Source organism: Drosophila willistoni (genome assembly GCF_018902025.1).
Source record: "Drosophila willistoni isolate 14030-0811.24 chromosome XL unlocalized genomic scaffold, UCI_dwil_1.1 Seg141, whole genome shotgun sequence".
NCBI lineage: Eukaryota > Metazoa > Arthropoda > Insecta > Diptera > Drosophilidae > Drosophila > Drosophila willistoni.
Genome location: NW_025814052.1, coordinates 4,331,911 through 4,352,865, shown reverse-complemented (window position 1 = coordinate 4,352,865; position 20,955 = coordinate 4,331,911). Strand labels below are relative to the sequence as shown.

General features: G+C 33.6%; 1 protein-coding gene across 1 annotated transcript; it reads right to left on the bottom strand.

The window, feature by feature from the left end:
- Window positions 1–2,984: 2,984 nt before the first annotated feature.
- On the bottom strand, window positions 2,985–20,632 carry LOC6648546 (fasciculation and elongation protein zeta-2). The gene is made up of 5 exons (XM_002071297.4): window positions 19,773–20,632; window positions 4,261–4,730; window positions 3,982–4,197; window positions 3,815–3,904; window positions 2,985–3,150 (listed from the first exon to the last, which is right to left on the bottom strand). Exons 1-5 carry the CDS (start codon window positions 20,309–20,311, stop codon window positions 3,068–3,070), a joined length of 1,398 nt encoding a protein of 465 aa, XP_002071333.1. The 5' UTR covers window positions 20,312–20,632; the 3' UTR covers window positions 2,985–3,067.
- Between the last annotated feature and the right edge of the window lie 323 nt (window positions 20,633–20,955).

The following is a 20,955-nucleotide window of genomic DNA, read 5'->3' as shown; positions in this document are numbered from 1 at the left end:
TATGTGTATATGCTTTTTGTTTTAAACTTATTTTTACAATTGGATTTGGAAAAAAAAAAACTATAGGCTAGGCTAGTCGTAGTGATGGGGAACTAGTCGATAGTTGTCAACGAAGACGTACTATCGATAGCTATGTGAGCAAACAATCGATAACACGCTTCTTTCCGCACAGTGGCTCCAGTTACGACAACGTGGCACCGCTTCAGTAACGGAAATTTAGATTTAGAAGCGACACAATTCAGTTCAGTATTATTAAACCATTCATATATATTTTAGTAATTGTTTTCAATTCTTTCTTTTGATAAAAATTTAGTTGTCTTACACGTCACCCAATGGCAGTTTACTTTAAAAAGGGATTGAGCATTGCTGTGAACTATTTTAAAATAAAAACACATTTTGGGTTTATTTTTATTGAATTTTTCTCATTGTTTTATTTAAGCAATTTAAAAGATTTTTTGTTATTTCTTTCTTTCATTTGTTTTGTTTTGTATATAGAGAGCATTGCATTGCATGTATACATATAATAATGTACTTATTTTTGTGTTTGTTCTTTTAGTTTTTTGTTTTGCTTGGATTGGTTTTGTTTGTTTTTCTAATTTATCAAATAAATATATAATTTCCACACTATGTTCGCCTTTATGATGCGACAATTTCATTAACATGGACATTTCTTTTTTTGTTTGTTTTTGGGTTTTGTTTTTTTTTTAAATAATTTACAAATACACATCAAAGTTGTATCCCACATACCATATATTAAATATATATGTAGGTATATATACACATATACTTTTTTGTTTGTTTGTTTGTTTGCTAAATCGTGTTTTCCTTAGAAGCGCAATCGTATAACATATATGTATGTAACTCTTATATATGCAAAAAACAAATTTTAGCAACTTCTCTCTTCTGTGTGGCTCTTAAATATAGGAGAGGGACCATGTTGACCTACATCCAGTTAATTATGTTATAGATTTATTAAATGGATTTTGTTGTTGTTGTTAAATATGTATGTATATGCAATATTGGTTGTTTATTAATCAAAGGTACCTAAGATTTGCATTAAATGTGATTTTGTTCTTTTCATTTTCTTTTATTTTTTTTTTGTTTTTGTTTGCATTTAGCTTATAATTTTTGTCAAAAATTTTTGCCTTAGCTAGCTAAAGTATTCATCTGCAATACATATATAAGAATGTTTGTTTGTATGTATGTATGTAGTGCATGAGCCAAGAGATAATGAATCAATCTCTCGATTTCTAATATGATTTTTGTTTTTTTTTTTATTTGTTTGTGGACTTTACGTTTTGTTTGAAATGTGAAACATGATATTATTTGTTAATCTTTGTTTTGTTGTTGTTGCTTATACATTGTATAAATTAGAAAAAGAAATTAAAAACAATTCGGTAGCACCGAAGTTTACATACCCTTGCAAATGCATTTGCAGCTCTGACTATCTACATATAGTCATCCAAAACTAGTCATCTATATATAGTAGAAAACTATAACTTATATTTTCTAATATTGGTTAAGAATTATTGCCATAATAGATGGATGAATACTCTATTTGCAAGGATATCAAATAAACAGCAATGTGCGACTGACATATATATATATGTATATATATTTTGTTTTTTAGCTATTTCTCTTTATTTTTGTATTTATTATTTTTATAATTATTGTTATAATTAATTATATTTATGCAAGTTTTGGTATATGTATATAACACAGCGTATGCAAAACAATTTCATATAAACAAACAAAAAAGAAATAATATAATAAGAAAAAATAGACATTATAAAGATCCCGGTAGCTAAATTCGACAATGCCGAAATTGTTATACGCTTGCAGTTCTTCAATCAAATCGAGAGAGAATATGTTAATAATTTCAAGTTTGTATCTGAAAATCTGCAAGACCAATCTTAAAATAACTTATATCCGTTTCAAATCAAACTGAATGCAGCGTTTTCTTCTTTTTTTTTATGGCCACTAACAAAAAATCAAATAAGAACTATTGTAAATATACATACATACATAAATGTGTGAATTTTGGATAACTTAAATAAAATATATAAGACGCTGAGTATCGAAAATTGCACTCGAAATTAACTTTGATTTTGAATTTCTGTCTGAGCTTATAATTAGTCGACATATATATACATATATATATGTATATAAAATGCGTATAAAAATCAACAAAATAGAAGAAAAGCAGAGCGAACACATATAAAGATTAAGCTAGATTACGATTATATAGACAATTTTGAGTCCATAATCGACATTACCAGATCAGGAAGATGCTTAATCTTAATTAAAGTGTTTACTGATATATGCTTGAGAGAAAGTGTTAATGATGTGTTAAGCAGCATCAGTAGAATTTTGAATTATATACTAGTATTCATACAAGATCTCAGATATACATATATGTGAAATTGTATATATTTCGGCTTTTATATATATACTTTGAATTGAACAACATTGAATGAATTTTGTAGTGGAAATATTTTAATTATTATTTAGGTATATGTATATGTATGTATATATATACTTGTTGATCTTGCTGTAGATTGCAATGAGTATTTCATCCTGTATCGGGTATTATCTTATTATGCCCAGGCTTAAATATTTGAAAATTGTATTTAGCATATTTGTTCTATATAATTGTTTTTGTTTTTTATTTTTTTTTTTTTGTTTTTCTTTTATGACAATTGAAGCAGTTTTTTTATTTTCTCTTATTTTTGTTGTTGTTTTAAACAGACCAAAAAAAAATCAAATAAAAGTAATCATAATTATACAAAAAAAAAAAAAAATAAAATAAAACAATTTAAAATTATTAAAAACTAATGTTAAAATTATATATAGATATATAAATACAATGTATATAGATAATAATAATCATATAAACACAGACAGAGAGATAGAGCGAAATGAGTTTTGTTTTTTTGTTTTCTCTTTAATTTTATTTTTAATTTGAATTTTTGTATTTTTCCCCCTTTTTATTTTTAGGGTTTTTATTTTATTTGTTGGTTTTTGTTGTTTGTTTTGCAGCATCAACATGAGGGGCAGCTTATGTCATTTATGTGGGGCAGAGAACCTTGAGAATGTAATCCGTCAGCAAGGCAGGAACCGTGGGACTATCCTCATTAATGGCTTTGAGTACTGCAAAAATAAAGAAAAGATTATTAACATTTGCATCGTTAATCATATAGCTTCTAGTCGAAGTTATATTGTTTTGCCATTTAAAACCCCTTTCAGATTAAGACACATCGAGAAGGACTAGAGACTTTGATCCTTAAACCTTAACCTTTCTTTGTTCTTACTCGCCTAGGATTCATTATATTAACTTTCCTACACTTCTTATTTAGGCTTTATTGAAACCCTTTAATATCACGTATACGTCACATTGAGTTGTACTTAAATCATCGACTTTCTTAATACGCAATTAGAATTCTTTATATAACATCTTTTTGCTCTGTATAGACTTTATTTTATCTAGAAAAGAAAACTCGTCAACATTGGAGATATACTTATGATTCAAACTATTTAGAAGGATGTTGTGGATTCTCGAAGAAGGAAATAAGAAAAAGATCATTTAAGATCGATTTCATTCTAGAAAATTTACAACTAGACTCGCCATTGTCGGAGACTCTAAGCCCTAATAACTTTTTTATGCTTTTAACAATCTTTTATATGCCTTCCGCTGCTCATTTAAAAAAATCTTTTCACATCTGATCTTGTCATACCTTTTCATCGAAAAAATCCAACTAAAGGTGTCGATCAGATCAAAAAATCGTGATCTTGAAACTTGACTGTGTTTACTTACTTTTAATCAGAATCTGCAATGACTGATTATTGGGCGTACCATTCTCCAGATGATACGGAATGACAGTGGTCAAATATTTGGGTTCGGGACCTTTAAAGAAAATAAATTATATTAATAAGCGAAAAAACTCTATAAACTCTTTTTTCCTCTCCCTCTCTCTTCGTTACCTTGAAACTTGCCACGCTTCTTTTCCACGTGATATTGTCTACGTTTATTTTGAACTGCCAGCAGCAGGGAAATGAAAGAGTTCTTTAGCTCTTTCTCAAATTCAAGCTCATCGCGCAGCGCCAGCTCATTGATTAGGGTCTCGCTTAATTCCTGGATAAGCACCTCCATTTCCATATACAATTCGTTTAACTGTGTAGTTGTTAAATATTGCAGTTCTAAAGGGGAAAAAGTACAAAATTTAGTAGGTTTTCGTAGAGAATTTTTTGGTTTAAACTTACTTTCTGCATAGAGCGGTGTACCAAGCACTTCGCGTGCCTTTTCTATGACCTCTGAATCACAGGTCTCGGGCTCATCTAGAGGACTCTCGACCTCATCCATAATATCATCGATTTCTTTGATAACCTCTTCGACTGTCTTAATCGGCTGATCATCCATATCAGTATTATTGAGGCCATTCAAGATAAGAGCATGCATATCCAAATCATTGGCCACTGCCTCATCCTCGCTGGTCAAATCGTTGAACTCATCGCTGGGAGTTTGTGCATTATGTTGTTGTTGTTGTTGGTGTTGCTGTTGATAATGCTGCTGTTGTTGTTGCTGTTGTTGCTGCTGATTGCGTTGCTGTTGCTGTTGCTTTGTGAGACTCTGGCCAAGATTTAATGTGGGCATGTGCATTTGACGTGTATACGACTTGGACCAATCTATGGGTAAAATATTGCCAAAATTGCCAGTAATGGTCCACCACATTCTGTAAAGCAAAAACGCAAAGGAGAAGAGAAACAAAAAAGTTTTACAAATTGTGCTCTATTTTCTTTTATTTTGCAAATGAAACAAGTGTTTCATCTTACTGAACGCCTACGTACACACACACACACACACCCATGTAAAACCCTCCCACAAACTACTCTAAAACTTTTATATAAGTACAAAAAAACTAGCACAAGAAACTTTCAAGTGCCAAAAATCCAATGTGGCCTAAGGACTGTATTGAAAAGAATTACATTTTCTACACTCACAAAAATTCAAATCTGTACTTTGCATCATTCTATATATTGTTAGAAAGATAATGTTTATGTACGTATATAAAAGTGAATCAGTTAATCTTCAGCGCGAAGTGTAAAACCCATAGAACATACCTAACAATTATTATATGTAGTTGCAACGATTCTTCTCTGTTTAGTATTGTTATAGGTTTTTTTTGTGCCAACTCGTTTTAGAAAATGAATAAAATGCGTTAGAAATGACTTTAAATGACAAAACAACGTAATACTTGGTTGAAATTATAAAACACTGTAAATGAATCAAATGCTTTGGCAGTATTCCAAATTAGATAATTTACATTGTCAAGATGGGAGGAATCTACACAATCGTATTGTATCACAAATGCAATCTAAGAAAAACATTACTAAAGAGTACTTCTTTGGATTGAAATGCTTGGACTTGACTCCTTTTGAAATCCTTTTTCTGGGATTATAGAGTTAAATTAACACCAGGAATCCTCAGTCAAAATAAATTGTAAATACATATATGAAAATGAAGATTCCATAGCAAATGAAAGAAGACTCTACCTGTTCAAGCGGTTGCACTTTGGCACAGTCTTCAGGACTCTAATGGGGAGCAGCAAAAAAAGGGCAAAAGATTCAAAAGGGGAGCCCAATTCTTGTTCTTGTTGGCGGCGCCCACAAAATGCCTCATTAGGCAATCAACACGCAACGCGTGCATCATTCAAATGAGTTGGCAAATTCAGATTGCAGCCCCCATCTACATCCACATCCTCTTATTCATATACGGTTAGCCGCAGCATCCGCAGTAAATGTCAAGGGGGTAAGTTCATGGGGAATCTCCAAGTTGAAGTTGGCAATTTGCCGAGTTTGTTTTTCTTTAGCTGTAGCTGAAGCTCCTACATCTACATTATACAGCTGTTGGGTTGTGTCAGACAGTTTGTCTATCATACATTCTGCCACATTTGATATCAAATTTCATGATCATTGTCGATCATTTTAATTGCCCAGCTGATTGCGCCGCCCTACCAATTGGATGACTGAATGACTGACTGACTGAAGCTTCTATTCATTCAATTTCATATTTTGTTTATACCCATTGTACATACAAATGTGTGATTGCTTCTCATTTTCAGTTTTCAGTTTCAGTTTCTCCGTCTGTTTTCCCATAATTATTCATGCTCTACATTGCCATCAGATGATGATCATCATCATCATCATTATTATTATCATTATGATCGGTTAATTTGCACTTGAATGCTTCTTTGATGGCTGCACACACACACACACATTATTCATGAATCATGATCAATATTAACGTATTCAATGAACTACTCACTTTTACTTTAGGATAAATAAGATTTATATATAAATATTTGTAAGTTATTCAGTCTTTTTGTCACCTAGCTATAGTCATTTCTCTACTTTACGAACTATAATTAGTCAAGGCAAATTATTTTGATTGATTTTTCCATTTTCCATCTGAAGATCGTTTCCATATATATATGTTATTTCTTTCTTCTTGTGTTTATATGAATGTCATAATTGTATGTGTTTAGGTAAATACATCAAACAGTAAAAAAAAATCAAAAAAAAACATTAGAAACATATGTAGAAGATTTAGAGCGAGGTACATTCAAAAAGTAAACTTGAAAAAAACTTGAAAATCATTTAAAATTGTCAACAAATATCCCAAGAATACTCAAAATTCATTACCAAGATGATTCTTCATTGTTAAATTTGACAAAACTTGGTTTTTAATATGTTTTAAGGTCCTAAATGTTCTTATTTTTCAAGAACACCTCGCTGAATTAATATATTTTTTCCAATTGGAAACGTTTCTACCAAAAACAAAAACAAATAAATGAATGAATGAATTTGTGCGATATTCTTTGTTGCTAAAATTTCGTTGAAATTTTTCGAAAAACATTTTCGTAAATCTGCATCTGTGGAATGCGCTGTCTATATAGTATGTATAAATATATATATATGTATATATATTTTTGCAAAATAAATGAAAACAAAACGTTGGATCAGGAAAATAAGTAATAAAAGAAGCCCCTCCAAAAAAGAGAGAAAAAAGAAAAATATGTTGATGATGAAAAATGTGTGAAACAAGCAGAGACCGTAAATTGTTTGTGACAACATTTACCACATACACAGATATACGCACTTGCACACACACACACACACACACACACATAGAACAGATAAAAACATGGGCGGGAAATGCGTCAGGTAAATGAATATACATATAAATAGGTGTATATACATATATATCTGAGTGGGCATATATGTAGGTACTATATACAAGTTCGTGTGATGGCTGTGTAACTAGTTGCACGCCTCTACGAGTTGGATGATAATGATGATGATGTGTTGTATATGGTCTCCTATATAATATAATATATATGGCAAGTACTTTGCATATAATAATAATTCTCTTTGAATTCTCTGCATGTCTCTTCATCTCTCCCTCTCTCTCTATCTCTTTTTGTATGTGACAGTGTTGTTGCTTTTGGAGCTATGGCAAATGTTTTGCACCAACGTGGCGTATGCTTAATGTAACAAATGCCTTTTTTTTGAAGTGCACTAATTAGAAGATACTTAATCTTTTTCACCGTGTTAAGAAGATTTAATGGCCATAATTTCCCGTTATGTAGTTTGATGAGTTTACTTAGTTGTTTTTTTTTTCTTTTAACAATTTCCTGTCTATTTAAATTAATCAAATATACATAAATATTCATGTATTCAAACTAATTAGCACTCAAATTTAAGTCTTTGAAAAAAGGCTTTTGTGTCACAAACAATTTGCATAAATTGTACAGAAATACAGATTTTGATGTAATGCATTTTTTTCCAAGTACACTCAATACATAAATGAGTTTCTATTACAAAAAGATAATCATTTAGGCCTGCTTTGGTTTCCGATTCCGAATGTTTTTGATCGGGATCGATTTTGATATTTGTTTTTGCTTATGATTCCGAGCCAAATTATTCAGTTTCTAATTGTTTGCCTTTGAGTCTGTAGAACAAATAGTAAATGCACGGTTTTCTAATATTTTCTAGTAATCAGAAATGTTAAGGACAATTATTATACCTTTGGACCTTTTGCTAAAGGTATCTATATGTCCACGCAATATTTTGAATCGCTCATTTTTTATGAAAAACTATGTTATAGATCAAATTTCCCTCTTTACATTCTCATTATCGCAATCAATTGTTATATGTGGCAAAATAACCCGGGAAACTCTTATCGCTCTCTGGTTTCACAATTAGCCTAGGCAAGCCCTGCCCTGCTTGATGATGATGTGGATCCGACACTTTGACCCTGACCTGATATGCTGTTGCCTCGTCGTTGTTGCTTATGATGATATGCATGTCCCACATGTTTGAACAATTAATTTGCTCAATTTATTTAAAAAGATTTTTGTTTTCGGGGGAAAACGCCTCTAAAAACAAAGCAAAAAAATGAATTGAAAAACTCCCAAGAAGAACAAATATGTGTGATGTGATCTCATCATCACACAAAGAACAACAAACAGAACAGAAAAGAACAAAACGCAGCAAAAAAAAAAACAACAAAAAATTACAACATTTTTTTTTGTTTTTATGAAAATTTATGAGAAAATATTTTGTTTAATGAATTTTAATTGCTAAGTACTTGGCTAACAACAAAATATATGTAGACAAATTTGATGAATCAGATGATAGACATACATAGTTTGACCCAGCTACCCCCCATCCCCCCCTTCAACAGCCTTTCCTTTGGTTAAACTATTTCATTGGCATCGCCTCCTACGCAGCGGCGACGTCGGTTGCTTTGACGTTTTTTTGTTTTTTTTTTCTTGCTTTTTTCTTTTGTAAATTGGAATTTCATAGGAAATGAGTGAAATGAAATGAATATATGTATGAATGAATGATTGTACGTAATATGGGAGGAGGCGCAAGCAAAAGCAGCTGCAGCTAAAGCAAAGTAAAAGGAAAAAAGAGTCGACAACAAAACTTTCTAATAGTTTTTTTTTTTTTTTGTGTATTTCTCATTAACTAATCACGAGTGACTGTGACTATCTGTGACTATAAAATATTTAGTAATAAATGCGTCTTTTGAGGCCTCTTTGTCGATTGAGGGGCGTTTACACAAATGTTAACTTGTAAACAGGTTCCGTTCTGTAACTGTAATGTTAGACAATGATGTTAGGCTAAACCCTTAATGGCATGTCTGTCTCTGACCTTTGAAACATTAACATTTCTAATCTAATTCCAAACAATTTCATAAGAACAATTAATCAGATGTAAACAAAAACATCACTAACTACAGATTGCCATCCAAAGAAAATATACAAGGGTCTAGAGAATTGAATTGGCTTGGTTATTGGATCATGTAACATTATCTATCAATAACGTATACGCACAGTGTGCCAAATTAATAACTTTTAGGATATTTATTGAACAAATTCTGCCGTTCACTATTGGCCTTAAAGTGGCGCTTGAGAAATTGTTTATATTTTACATGTTAATTTGAGCGAAAAGTGAATTAAGTATTGACCAAGTTGAAAAGTAATCTTTATGGTCAATAAATAATAATCAATTTAATTAAATGAAATTGTTTTTCACAAATTCAGTTCTAATCGATGGAATATGTATGTATATACATGTATATACATATGTCCATATAATCAAATAAATTGCAAGTGTATTAGGTGTTTGGTTACACCCAACCCCTTTGATTTCTATTTTGTTGCTGTTGTTGTTTTTGTTGTTGTTGTTTACTTGTTTGTGGGTTCATTCACATTCGGAATTTCACTCAACCGCAGCGTATAACATTCACACATTTAATTTTCGGCAGGTTACAACAACCGAAAATACAATCGCATAGAAGGAGGAACCTAAAGCTAAAGTGTAGATACTCTAACGAATTTAAAGACCAAAATATCTTACAGCTCTTTAAACCTCATCACGGGACTCTCTAGCAAAATGAAAGAAGAGTAAAATAACTATAGTGGAAATGTTATGCAGCAGCAAATGGAAATAAAAACACACATAATGGCAAAGAGAATAGATCCAAGGGGGCAGGGACAAGGCAATAGTATTCGTCTTATATTTCGTTTGCCATTGTTCAATTGTAAGCAAAGTGTGAAAGTTTTTTTTTTTTTGTCATACTCTGTACCCAAAAATGTTAATCGGGTATCTTAGGTTCAATTAAATGATGTGAAATATTAGATTAGGATCCAATAAACAATTGTCATCTAATATATACACATATAGGTACACATAAATATTGAAATATCATTAGAATTATGTTCTAAATGTATCAATTTAAACCATAACCATAAAGGATTCTAGTTTTTTACTAAAACTGACTTTGGCTAGCCACAGTGAATTTCACTTTTCCAGGAATTAGATGAGAAGAAAAGTTTCAAAACAGAATTTCTCTTAAATATTCATTTTAACTTTTCTGGTGACCCCGACGTTCAGAAGACGAAAATTCTTCTACACTCGAGGTCACCATTGTTGTTTAAAAAACGATATTTTAATTAATAACTAAATATATATTAACCTTTTATCTTTGTTATTAAATTTAGATAAACTAATGTGAGAAAAGGTCGATATATTTTGAAAGTTGCTAAAAATTTTCTGCCCTCTAAATCAAATTTATAGATAAATATTATAAGAAATGCAAAGAAATTTAAACTTTTTACTATAGTAATTGGATTCAAAGGGTATCGCGTAGTCCAAACGCTCCCCTCATAAAAAAATAAAACCAAGTTACTTTGTTTGCCTCCCTTGTCTTGCCACCAATTCGCTGTAGGTGACGGCCCAAAGGCAAAATGTGCCACACACACTAAAATGAAAACAAAACGAAAGAAGAAAAAAAAAAACAACTAAAACTAAAAACTACACTTCAAAGCAAAAGTCTAAATTTAGTTGTTCACACTTTGCGTTGGCACTGCACACACACAAACACGCAAACACACACACACACATAAGATACAGATTGAGATTCGGAATCCGATTTCGATTCTGGCCAATGCAACAAAAACAGTGAGAAATGGGGACACAAGTGGTGATGATGACACAACTTGAAGAGGAGCCATTAGAATTGAGGAAAACATTGAGAGCAGCAAACGATGACGACGATGAGGATGATGATGATGATGATGGCGACGATGAGGAGATGAAAAGGAGGTGGAAATAAAATAAACTACTGTCGATTCACTTGGCACCTCTCACTTTCAAGGCTAAAGAGAAAACGCATAAAGCGAGGCTTGCGTGTTTCTTGCCATAATCAAATTTTGCTTGATTAATTTTTTATAAATAGGCCATTAACATTAACAAAATGCCAACGGAATAAGCCATAGAAAGAGCAAAGAAAAGAAATGGAATGGTGGAGAGGGGAAACAACTCGGTGGGGGGCACTTAAAGACTAGGAAAAAGATAGGTATTTATATGTGTGTTGTATACATTTATTTATGGCTTCCATTGGCATCCCATCTACAGCAAATATTTAACCGCATGTACAACTCATGCAACGACTTCTTCGACGAGTTGCCAGTTATGTGGCCTATAAACAAATAACAGCAAAATGGCAACTGGTATGCAAAATACCAGAAAACAGCAGAAAGCAGCAAAAAAAACAGAAAAAAAAGAGCCCAGTAATAGCCGCCTAATTGAGTTTCGCAGTTCGTTAATCATGAGATTTCAACATATTCAATTTGGTATCCATAAATCATATCCAAAATAGCAACGAATTCTAAATACTCTTGTCAAAACGATTAAAGATTGTTACAACTTGTCAGATCAAATGTGTAGTAGATTGTTTATACAGATTTGTTTCTTTATTGTCACAAGGATTGTAGTTTCATTTGTTTTTTCACTAAGCGCTTAAACCCATTGGGAATTATAAGTGCATTAGACCGAAAACAGGAATGACACGATTGTAATTTTCTACCTTAAATTGTTTCTTTTTTCTACCTTAAATTGTTTCTTTTTTTATTGAACACAATTCCTTTCAGCCCACTAAAGAAGATGCTTATAGATGAATCTAAAGCTACAGACGGGGGGGATTGAAAGGCGACAGCGTTGATAATTTTATTCTCTATAGGCAGCCAAAGAAGGTAAGCAGGTTGAAGTATGTATAGCTTTAGCCATCAAGTTCTTTCATTAGCAGACTTTGTCAAAGTTGCAATGAACATGTCTCAGCTTTAACGCTAAAACTAGTTGAAAATTACAACAGAAAGAAGCATACGAACACTAGGAAAGCTTTAACAATACTAATGTTACCCTTTTTTTTCGTCTTTTTCGCCATGTTTATACCAATTATTCTAAGATGACCCTTAAAAAATATAGAATTAAGAACCAATGGCTTTTATCTTTATCAGATCTTCAGATAAGTAAAGCATTTGAAATAGACAATTATCTGAAGATAATTATTAGAATTAGAGGCATTTTCAGTTAAACAACTTCGTCGTTTATTCAGGCCTCTTCTTCTTGCTCATTCTAATTATTCTACTTCATGAAAAGTCAGTGTCCCTTCAAAATGTGCTCATCGGTTATGTGAGAGTTTAAAATTTGTATAGTTGAAAATGATTGCATTTCTATTCATTCGCATTGCATTTCGCAATGTTTTGTGCATTTGACTTGCATTGTGTTATGCAAAAGATTTTGCCCAACCCCTTTGGGCATTGTCAAGGACTGTCTGACTGTCTGTCTGCCTGTCGTCTGGCACTGACACTTTACTCCACTTGCAGTAGCAGCAGCAACAACAACAACAACAACAACAACTCATTCATTCCATTTTCATGTCTAACTTCACCTCCATAATTCACTTCACAACGCGTGGGCTCTCAATTATTCAACATCCACTCAAATTTCTTCTACATCTTTTGAGCTGTTTCGGTTTGTTGTTGTTGTATTTTGGTATTTTTTTTTTAGCTCTTCTTCTTGTTTTCTGTTTATTAGCCGCCGGCTTGGCGTTGTCCTTGACTGTGTATATCGGAAACCTACATACAAAACGACATTTGGAAATGTTGCTTGTTATTTTTGTTATTTGTTTGCTGATTGGCACTGATGATGTAATATAGACAAAGCCAAGTGACTTTGTGTGTGTATGTGTGTGTGTGTGTGTGTGTCCCAGTCTGTTCCTGAGAGTGTCTCTATTTTTTGGGTGCGCTGTTTTGTGTGCCTTGGCTTAGTCATACCAAAACCTACATACATATATCACACACTGAAGCCAGACAATTATATAATTCAAATGGCGCCAAATATTGACTATGGCTAAGAGAGTTAAGGTTAATGCCCCCCCCACAAAAGGGAGGAGGGTGCAGAAAGTGATTTGCATGCATGCAACCCCTAGAACCTAAAGTCTCTTATTAACTTGCATTTGGAAAATTGATAAACGTTTTCAGTCTTCTTCCCCCAACATTTAGTCGTTGCGCTCTCCCCATTTTGTTTCTCTCTTTGGTTCTCTTCGTTTTCGTCCTTTATGTCGTGGTCGTTGTTGGCCACCCTACGCCTTGACAGTTGTTTGTCCTGACTCTGACTCCGACTCATGACTCATCGCCATCAGCAACCCACACAAATCGAGAATTGCTGCTAAAAACTACCCGGACTATTTTTATGTGTAGTATTATTATACTCTTTTAAGTTAAAAGGGTATTAAAAGTTTTCTAAACGTTATAAAAAAAGATATATATATATATATATAGTAAAAGCCTTACATTCAAGCTTCTTCTAGTTTCGAAACGTTTTCAACGTATTTATTTTTCGTTTTTTAAGCTATCTTACACTTTCAATTTCGATTCTGACTAACGCATTGAGGCTCAAATACGGGAACAAGCTTAAATGTTTCAGTTTCGGTTTTTTTTGTTAAATAATAACATTTCCTATTAAGGATTACAAGAAAAATTGTGTGGCAGGGCCTTTCAAAGGACAAGACATTTTCAACTGTTCCCATTTTTGATTCCTCACAAATTTGTAGAAATCAAAAATTGATATTTTCTTTAGTGTTCGTTTTCAATTTTTTTGAAAATTGTTAAGTTTTTAGTTAATGTATTACCTCAGAAATATTGCAATTGCATTTAATTAACTCAAGTATATGAAAATTAAACAATGTTTCAGAAATGAGAACAGTCTTGAATGACTTAACTAAAATTTCTCCTAATTCTTGATTTTTAAGGCCAACCCATCCAAAAATTTCACAAGGAGTGGCAAAATTCGTCTCGAATTGGAGTTAAAGAAAAATATATTGAATACAAATTTAAAAATAAAAGCAAAATTTGTTTTTTATTTTCGAATTTCATTAAATTTAATGAATAATTCTAATTAAGTATTCGATAGCGTATCGGTTTTTAGCTTTAAATGAATTTCTTTTTATATTAAACTCGCTTTGCTATAGGAACTTTGTTAGAGTATAAAAAAAAAACTAGCAGGAAAAATAATTTGATTTCTTTTTTTTCTATGGAATTTTTGTTATTATTGTTTTATGTTATTTTATGTTATGCTGGTGGTGGCGGCGGCTTATGTCACAGGGTTGAAGGAGCATTCATTATTCTTGGCTTTAGCCTTGTCCTCATATCGTTAGAGGTGGCGGCTTAACACATGGTTCCTGCTTCCTGTGAACCTAATCCAATGCCCTCTGGACACACATACACATGTCACTACAAATATGTATGTGTGCATGTAAATATGAGCACTTAATTAATTATTAATAGCCTAAGGTCTTCCCCACAAGCCCTAATTGCCATAATTGATTAACTTTGCCCAGTTCAATGGTTTTCAGCGACTCAAAGGAAGTACAGATATAGTAATTTAATCCATTTATATCCATATATGCCATGCGTTTGCAATTTTCCAGTGAAATAGTTTTCATGAAATTAGTTTTAAATTCCCTTTACACAGAGGACATAATAAAATTACTTAGTATCGGCCTCTTCTTCTAGGGAGTCAGTATATAACTAGTCTATTTGGTTTTATTTTAACGAACATGTGATCGGAACAATCGGACAACTATAACTTCTATATAAACCTAAGGGAGTGCTGAATCGAATACAGAGACAAGGACCTTAGCTAACAGTAAGAGATATAATGACTTTTATAGGAAATTTTTGGATTATAAATTTGTTAGCCAATACGAAGAAGTGGATATTTCTTTTCTTTTCTCAAAACTTTACTCATTCGATGCATTTTTATTATGATTTATCGGATTGTTGGGTCTTGATTTGTTCACAACACACACACACACACAATCTGTTGCAATTTGGTCAAAGCCAAAGCCTGCTCTGGCTAGCTGACCAAAAATGGATGGAAACGAGTTTTTTCCTCCTCCTCCTCTTTATCTGTTTCTCTCTCTCTCTTTCTTTATCTCTTGCCGCATGCCTTCCTTGCATGTATGTGTAAGGCGTCTGCATAATTTAAACTTATGGCAGATGATGCTACATAAGAAAAAAAGGAAAAACAGGACTGAGGAAGACAACAGGACATTGAACTTTTAGCAGCATACGTTTTTGATGCACTGTAGTAAAGTAGGTCGACGATTTGAGTACAACTATCGATTGGCGATCTTCGAAAAAACAAAAAACTTAAATAATTGCATGCACCACCATAAAATGAAAACCGGAAGAGAAGTAGCTACCTTTAGCCTCAGCTAGGCAATTCCTTTTTAAGCCAAGTTAAGTGTTCTGTGTTGCCATATGTGGGAATAGTAGTTAGCATATGGTACGTCCAACACTTGGTTCGAGTGTGCTTGGAGGAGGGATGAAGTGGTAGACAAAGGTGAGAGGTGAAGAGGGAAGACACAAGTTCTTTTCATAGCTTGAAATACTTTCTTGGCATTTCTCAGAGAGACCCCGAGCCGTATCCGTCCTTGAAGCGTCTGGCAAACTTTAAAAACACAGAACGTGACGGCTTTTGACATCATGTTCAATGGAGCAGCACAAGCACAATGCACACTTACCCGCAACTACACTGAGAGAAACAATCATATCTAGCATCTAAAAATACCCCCATATCATCTTCAACGATGTATTTATAATGCCATGACAAACTACAACGTTTGTTTAGTATTAATAGACGTTGCATTATCGATTATTCGTATATTTAAAAAGCAATTCCAAAGCAGTGTAGTTCTCTTCCCAAAGTCCTTCCGTTGGACCGTATTAGCTACGGGTTTAAAGCCACCAGAGACCAAGATCTATCTATCAAATTTCAGAGTTTGAATTAGTATTTCAGGTAAGACAAGATAGGCAGGGTAAACTTTGGTACTGTAAGCTGTGCTTTCTTCTTTTCGCTTCATATGATTGTAATTCCCAACTAATTTTAGCATTAAATTTATGTAATGGCCCTTGGAATTCTAGAGAAAACTTTTCAGTTCCCGTATTGACTCTAAATATGTAACCTTTTTATCTTTAGTTTCTTGAAATAAATGACCTTGAATCTGCTTGCAAGTTATTAAAAATTCATGAAGTATAAAGCAATTTGTCAGACCCCTAAAAATATCAAGTTTAATTTGAGAATCAACAGGGATTTCAATTGTGGTTGACTTGAAAACACATTCAAAGGAACATAAATTTCTACAACTTTAAATTGATATGAAAATGAATTTTGTTACGTTATAATATTGACTCTATGTATATACAATATCAATATATGTATATATATGTGTTGATTCACGTGATATTGATGTAAACTGAAGTGGTATAATAATATATATTTATTTATTTTAGTAACTATTAATGGATTATGATCGATTTTCGATTAGGTAACTAGAAGATTGAAATGAAATCGATATAAGCAAATGGCATTTAGTTTCCAATTTCTTTTCCTTTTCTTGGTATAGAAATGACCTTCACATTCTATCAACTTCCATGGAAAATATCATTATGAACAAATTGACTTTTTCAGCTCAAATGTTTGCAGGTAGAAAATGAAAACGAAAACAAAATAAATAAAAGAATCGACGAGATGTTGTCCCATCATATTTTGTGGTCATTAGGAAGGAAACTGTTCTAAGCACAATCAGTCGACAGTTAAATAAAAAAACGGAAAAAATGATGCATTAGAGATGAAAGCAAAAACAAAAATAATATAAACGGAAAAGAACTGCAGTGGGAAAATGCAGCAGCAGCATACCAAAATGAACCGAACAGAAAACGTAATTAACAGACTGTGAGAGAGAATAAAAGAACGAAGAAAAGTCAAAAGAAAAGTGGATATGGGCAGAGAGATGCAGTGTTAAGAGGGCAAAAATAAAACTCACTGCCCCTCCTTCCCTACCTCACCTCACCTCATCGAATGTATCTTAATGTTAGTCTGGGAGGTCGGTCTTGGGAAAAGGTTAAAACGGTCGAGGCATAGAAACTTGACTGGGCCCCTTATGTTAATCTGCATAAATACAAAAAGGTAGCCAAGCGCATACAAACAGAATAACGTTTATTCAGAACTGTCTCTCGTTTTGTTCTACCTTTTCCGTCTCTCTGCCTATCATCTTGGCTTAAATAAGTAAAGTAAAGACGCAAAGGGCCTTTTCTGTTTGTGAATTTCGTATTGCTTTCTCTCCCTCCAAAAAAAAGCGCTCTCATAATAAAAAATCCTTTCCATATCTTTTCTCTCCCAAGTCAACAGACTTTTGGCAACATATTCAAAAGAAAGAATATCATTTAGACAGGGTCGCTTTAAAAGTCAACCTAAATGTAGGTATCAGGCAGAAGAATGTCTTGAAGACCTCATAAACTATATATATTCGGGATTAGCATCAACAGACGCAGCGATTTTGTCATGTCCGTCTGTATAAGCACATAGATATCAAAAACTATCAGAGTTAAAGCCACCTAATTAGATATTTAAACGCGTGTAGTGTGTACGCAGTTTATTTCAAAATAGATTTTCTACCCACCATATTCGAAGCAAGCTTTTCCAATTTAAAATACTAAATTTGCTTATCAAAATGAACTAACTGCTTACAAAATTTCATAAAAATTGGACTAAAAATAGTTGAATTATACGTATAAACGTTAAAGGGCGAAATTGGCCGATGGTGGCGCTAAAGTGCTGCTGTGCTTGTAAGTATGACGACTTAATTTTTTTTGTGGTTGGAAAATTAAAGTATATTTCCCCTTTACCCTTTACAGCCTAATTAGGCATACAATTGAATGTAATGAATTCTATTCATATTCCATCATATATGTATATATATTCTCATATAAGTTTGGGTGATTAAATATATTTTTCGCTTGCCTTCGTTATATGAAAAATGTGCAAACAATTCAATATTCATATATGTTATACATTCACTTACATATACATACACACACACACATATAGAGGTATATATTGGGTAAATGTTTATTTCTACAGCATGTGTGTGTGGTGTGTGGTGTGTGTGTGTGCTTGTGCACGCGATTATTAATTTTATGGCTGATGTCAGCTCTCTCAGCTTCAATGTCCAGCTCAGTTCGGTTCAGTTCAGTACATCCATCCACATGATGTGAATATTTTTGTTTTTCGTTGAATTTGCATTCTAGTCAAATTCGTCAAGATCCCCTTGGGCTGGAGAAACAAGTGACCATTGCACTGTCAAGTGTTTATCAGGCCACACACTCAGCCTCAGCCTCAATTTCCATCTCCGCCTCTGCCTGGGGCCAATTCTAGCATCATCATCATCGTCATCATCATCATTATGTACATAGTTTTGTATGACAAATGTCACTAGAACTGATTGCAACTTCCCTTCTGACAAGTGGGCCACTCTACAAATACTTGTGGCGAGGGTTGATCAAACTGTGTCCAGAAGTCTTCTGTATATTATTTATAACAAGTATTTTCATATTCCTGGAAACATTTCCAAGCTTTGTCTTGGCTATAACTAATAAAAAAGTTACAAAACTTGTCCAAGTAGGTAATATTCGGTCATTTTAGTGGGGAAATATGTTTTGGATATTGAAAGTTTAGAATCTTAACAGATAAAATATCATTCTCGGGACAACAAGCTACGATATACTCCTTTTGCAATCAAGTTATCTGATTTAGTGAAAACCTCAAAGTATTATAAAATTGTCCTCGAGTTCGAACCATGTACTGAAAAATAGTTCCATTGTGGCTAATGAAAAAAATGAGGTGGATTAAAAAAGTATTATTTTTTCTCCTATTTTGGATTGGGTGATTTATTTTTGTTTGTTTTGATCGGATAACTTTGAAAACAACCCACGACGGGGGATATGTTAGTTATTAGAAAATTAAATGAGCTGCGGAATGGACAGGAGTCGAAATGCATCAAAGGAGCAACAGTGTTGCGGCAAAATATTTCGCCGAACTATACACAAAATGTTCTCTTGAAAATTACATTGCCTACCCCCCATGCCCCTCAATCGCCCTGGTCGACACCCCTTAAACCTGCAACCCCCTTGGATATATCACTCTCTCCCACTCTATTTCTGTCTCTCTCTCTCTCTTTCTCTCTCTGCCTCTCTTCCTGTCTAATGTATGTATATCGATCCAACAAAAGGCAACGCAAACCACCACCAACCATCAGGATTACGTATGTAGCTATGTGGCGCCGGTGGAGGCGATGATGATGGTGTTTCTTTTTGGGGGGTGGTGGTGGTGGTGAAATTGACGCATGCGCTTTGCCCTAAGCTCGAGTCGCAATAGACACACGGCCCAATAACAAAAACAATATCATCATGGGGATGCATTGCATTTTTTACATAACTAATGGATAAATATGGAGAGGTGGTGGGGGAAGGTGATTGGGTATAGATAATTGATTTGCAATATTTTGTTGTTCCACTTACTGGCATTCATTCATTATCTCCTCCTGGCTGCGCACCTGTACCGGAGCCAGTTCCTCGACATTTTCCTCATAGTTGCCAAAGCATTTGGTAATTTTCTCATCGAATGTGTTAACCAAATCCTCTAAGCTGCCTCCAAATGTTTCGGTAAAATTATCCACATGATCACTACCAGAGCGAGCTGAACCAGCAGCAGCTCCGCCAGCACCATCGCCCGGCACCAGGCCCACATCGGATATACCCAAATCTGTGCCGCCGCCCATGCTATTGCAATTGGGGCTAATTGAGCCACTTCCAGTTCCTGCTCCTGCTCCGCCATTCTTGCTCACATGGGCATCTCGCACTGCATCCTCGAGCAAGCGCAACTTATTGTTGGCTGCCGTTTCCACCTTTCCGCCGTCCTTTAAATTCAAATTTAGCGTATCGTTTAGGGCATTCTGATTGGAAATGAAATCACAGCCACCCCAATCGTCGGTCTCCTCGAATTTTGCCAATGGAGCCTCAAATTTTAGCTCGGCCATTTTGGTGCCGAGGTCACGCATGGCACGCGTAGTGCGCCTTTTGGGGGGATGGCTCCTAGATCCTTTGATTCCTAGGAATACACTTTTCTTCTACTTTTTCGCTTTTCTTTCAATTGTTTTCACACTAATAACATAAACACAGTACTGCAAAAAAAAGTGTATCACCATCAAATAAAACACACGCGTATAATATTTAAATGTTTCAATTTCTTCAATTATTTAAAACATTCCATTACTCTCTTTCATTCTCTGTTGTTGTTGTTTATTTTCAATTATTTATTTTCTCCGGATTTTAGCGCAAAATAACAGTACGTCCGCTCACTTCGAAATAAAAAACAACAATAAAGAAAAAAAAAAACAACAACAGCGCCAGTTCGCTACGAACCACATGGAACCAGATCGAACTCTATGCGAAAACACAAAGCCGACTAACTCATACTCTTCACATACTATTTTGTTGCAAGGATAATATATTTTTGTAAGCAGGAAGATCAATATTTTTTATAATAATCAGGCATCTTAAAGATTTTCTAATGCCAAAGCCTTGATTCTCGGATTCTGCCATATTCTACGACATCTTTAATGGTGAATTTATTCGAATCTTCCATAAACAATGTGTTGAAAAGCATCAAAAAGTGAACCTCCCATCGAATACTCTTTCCCAA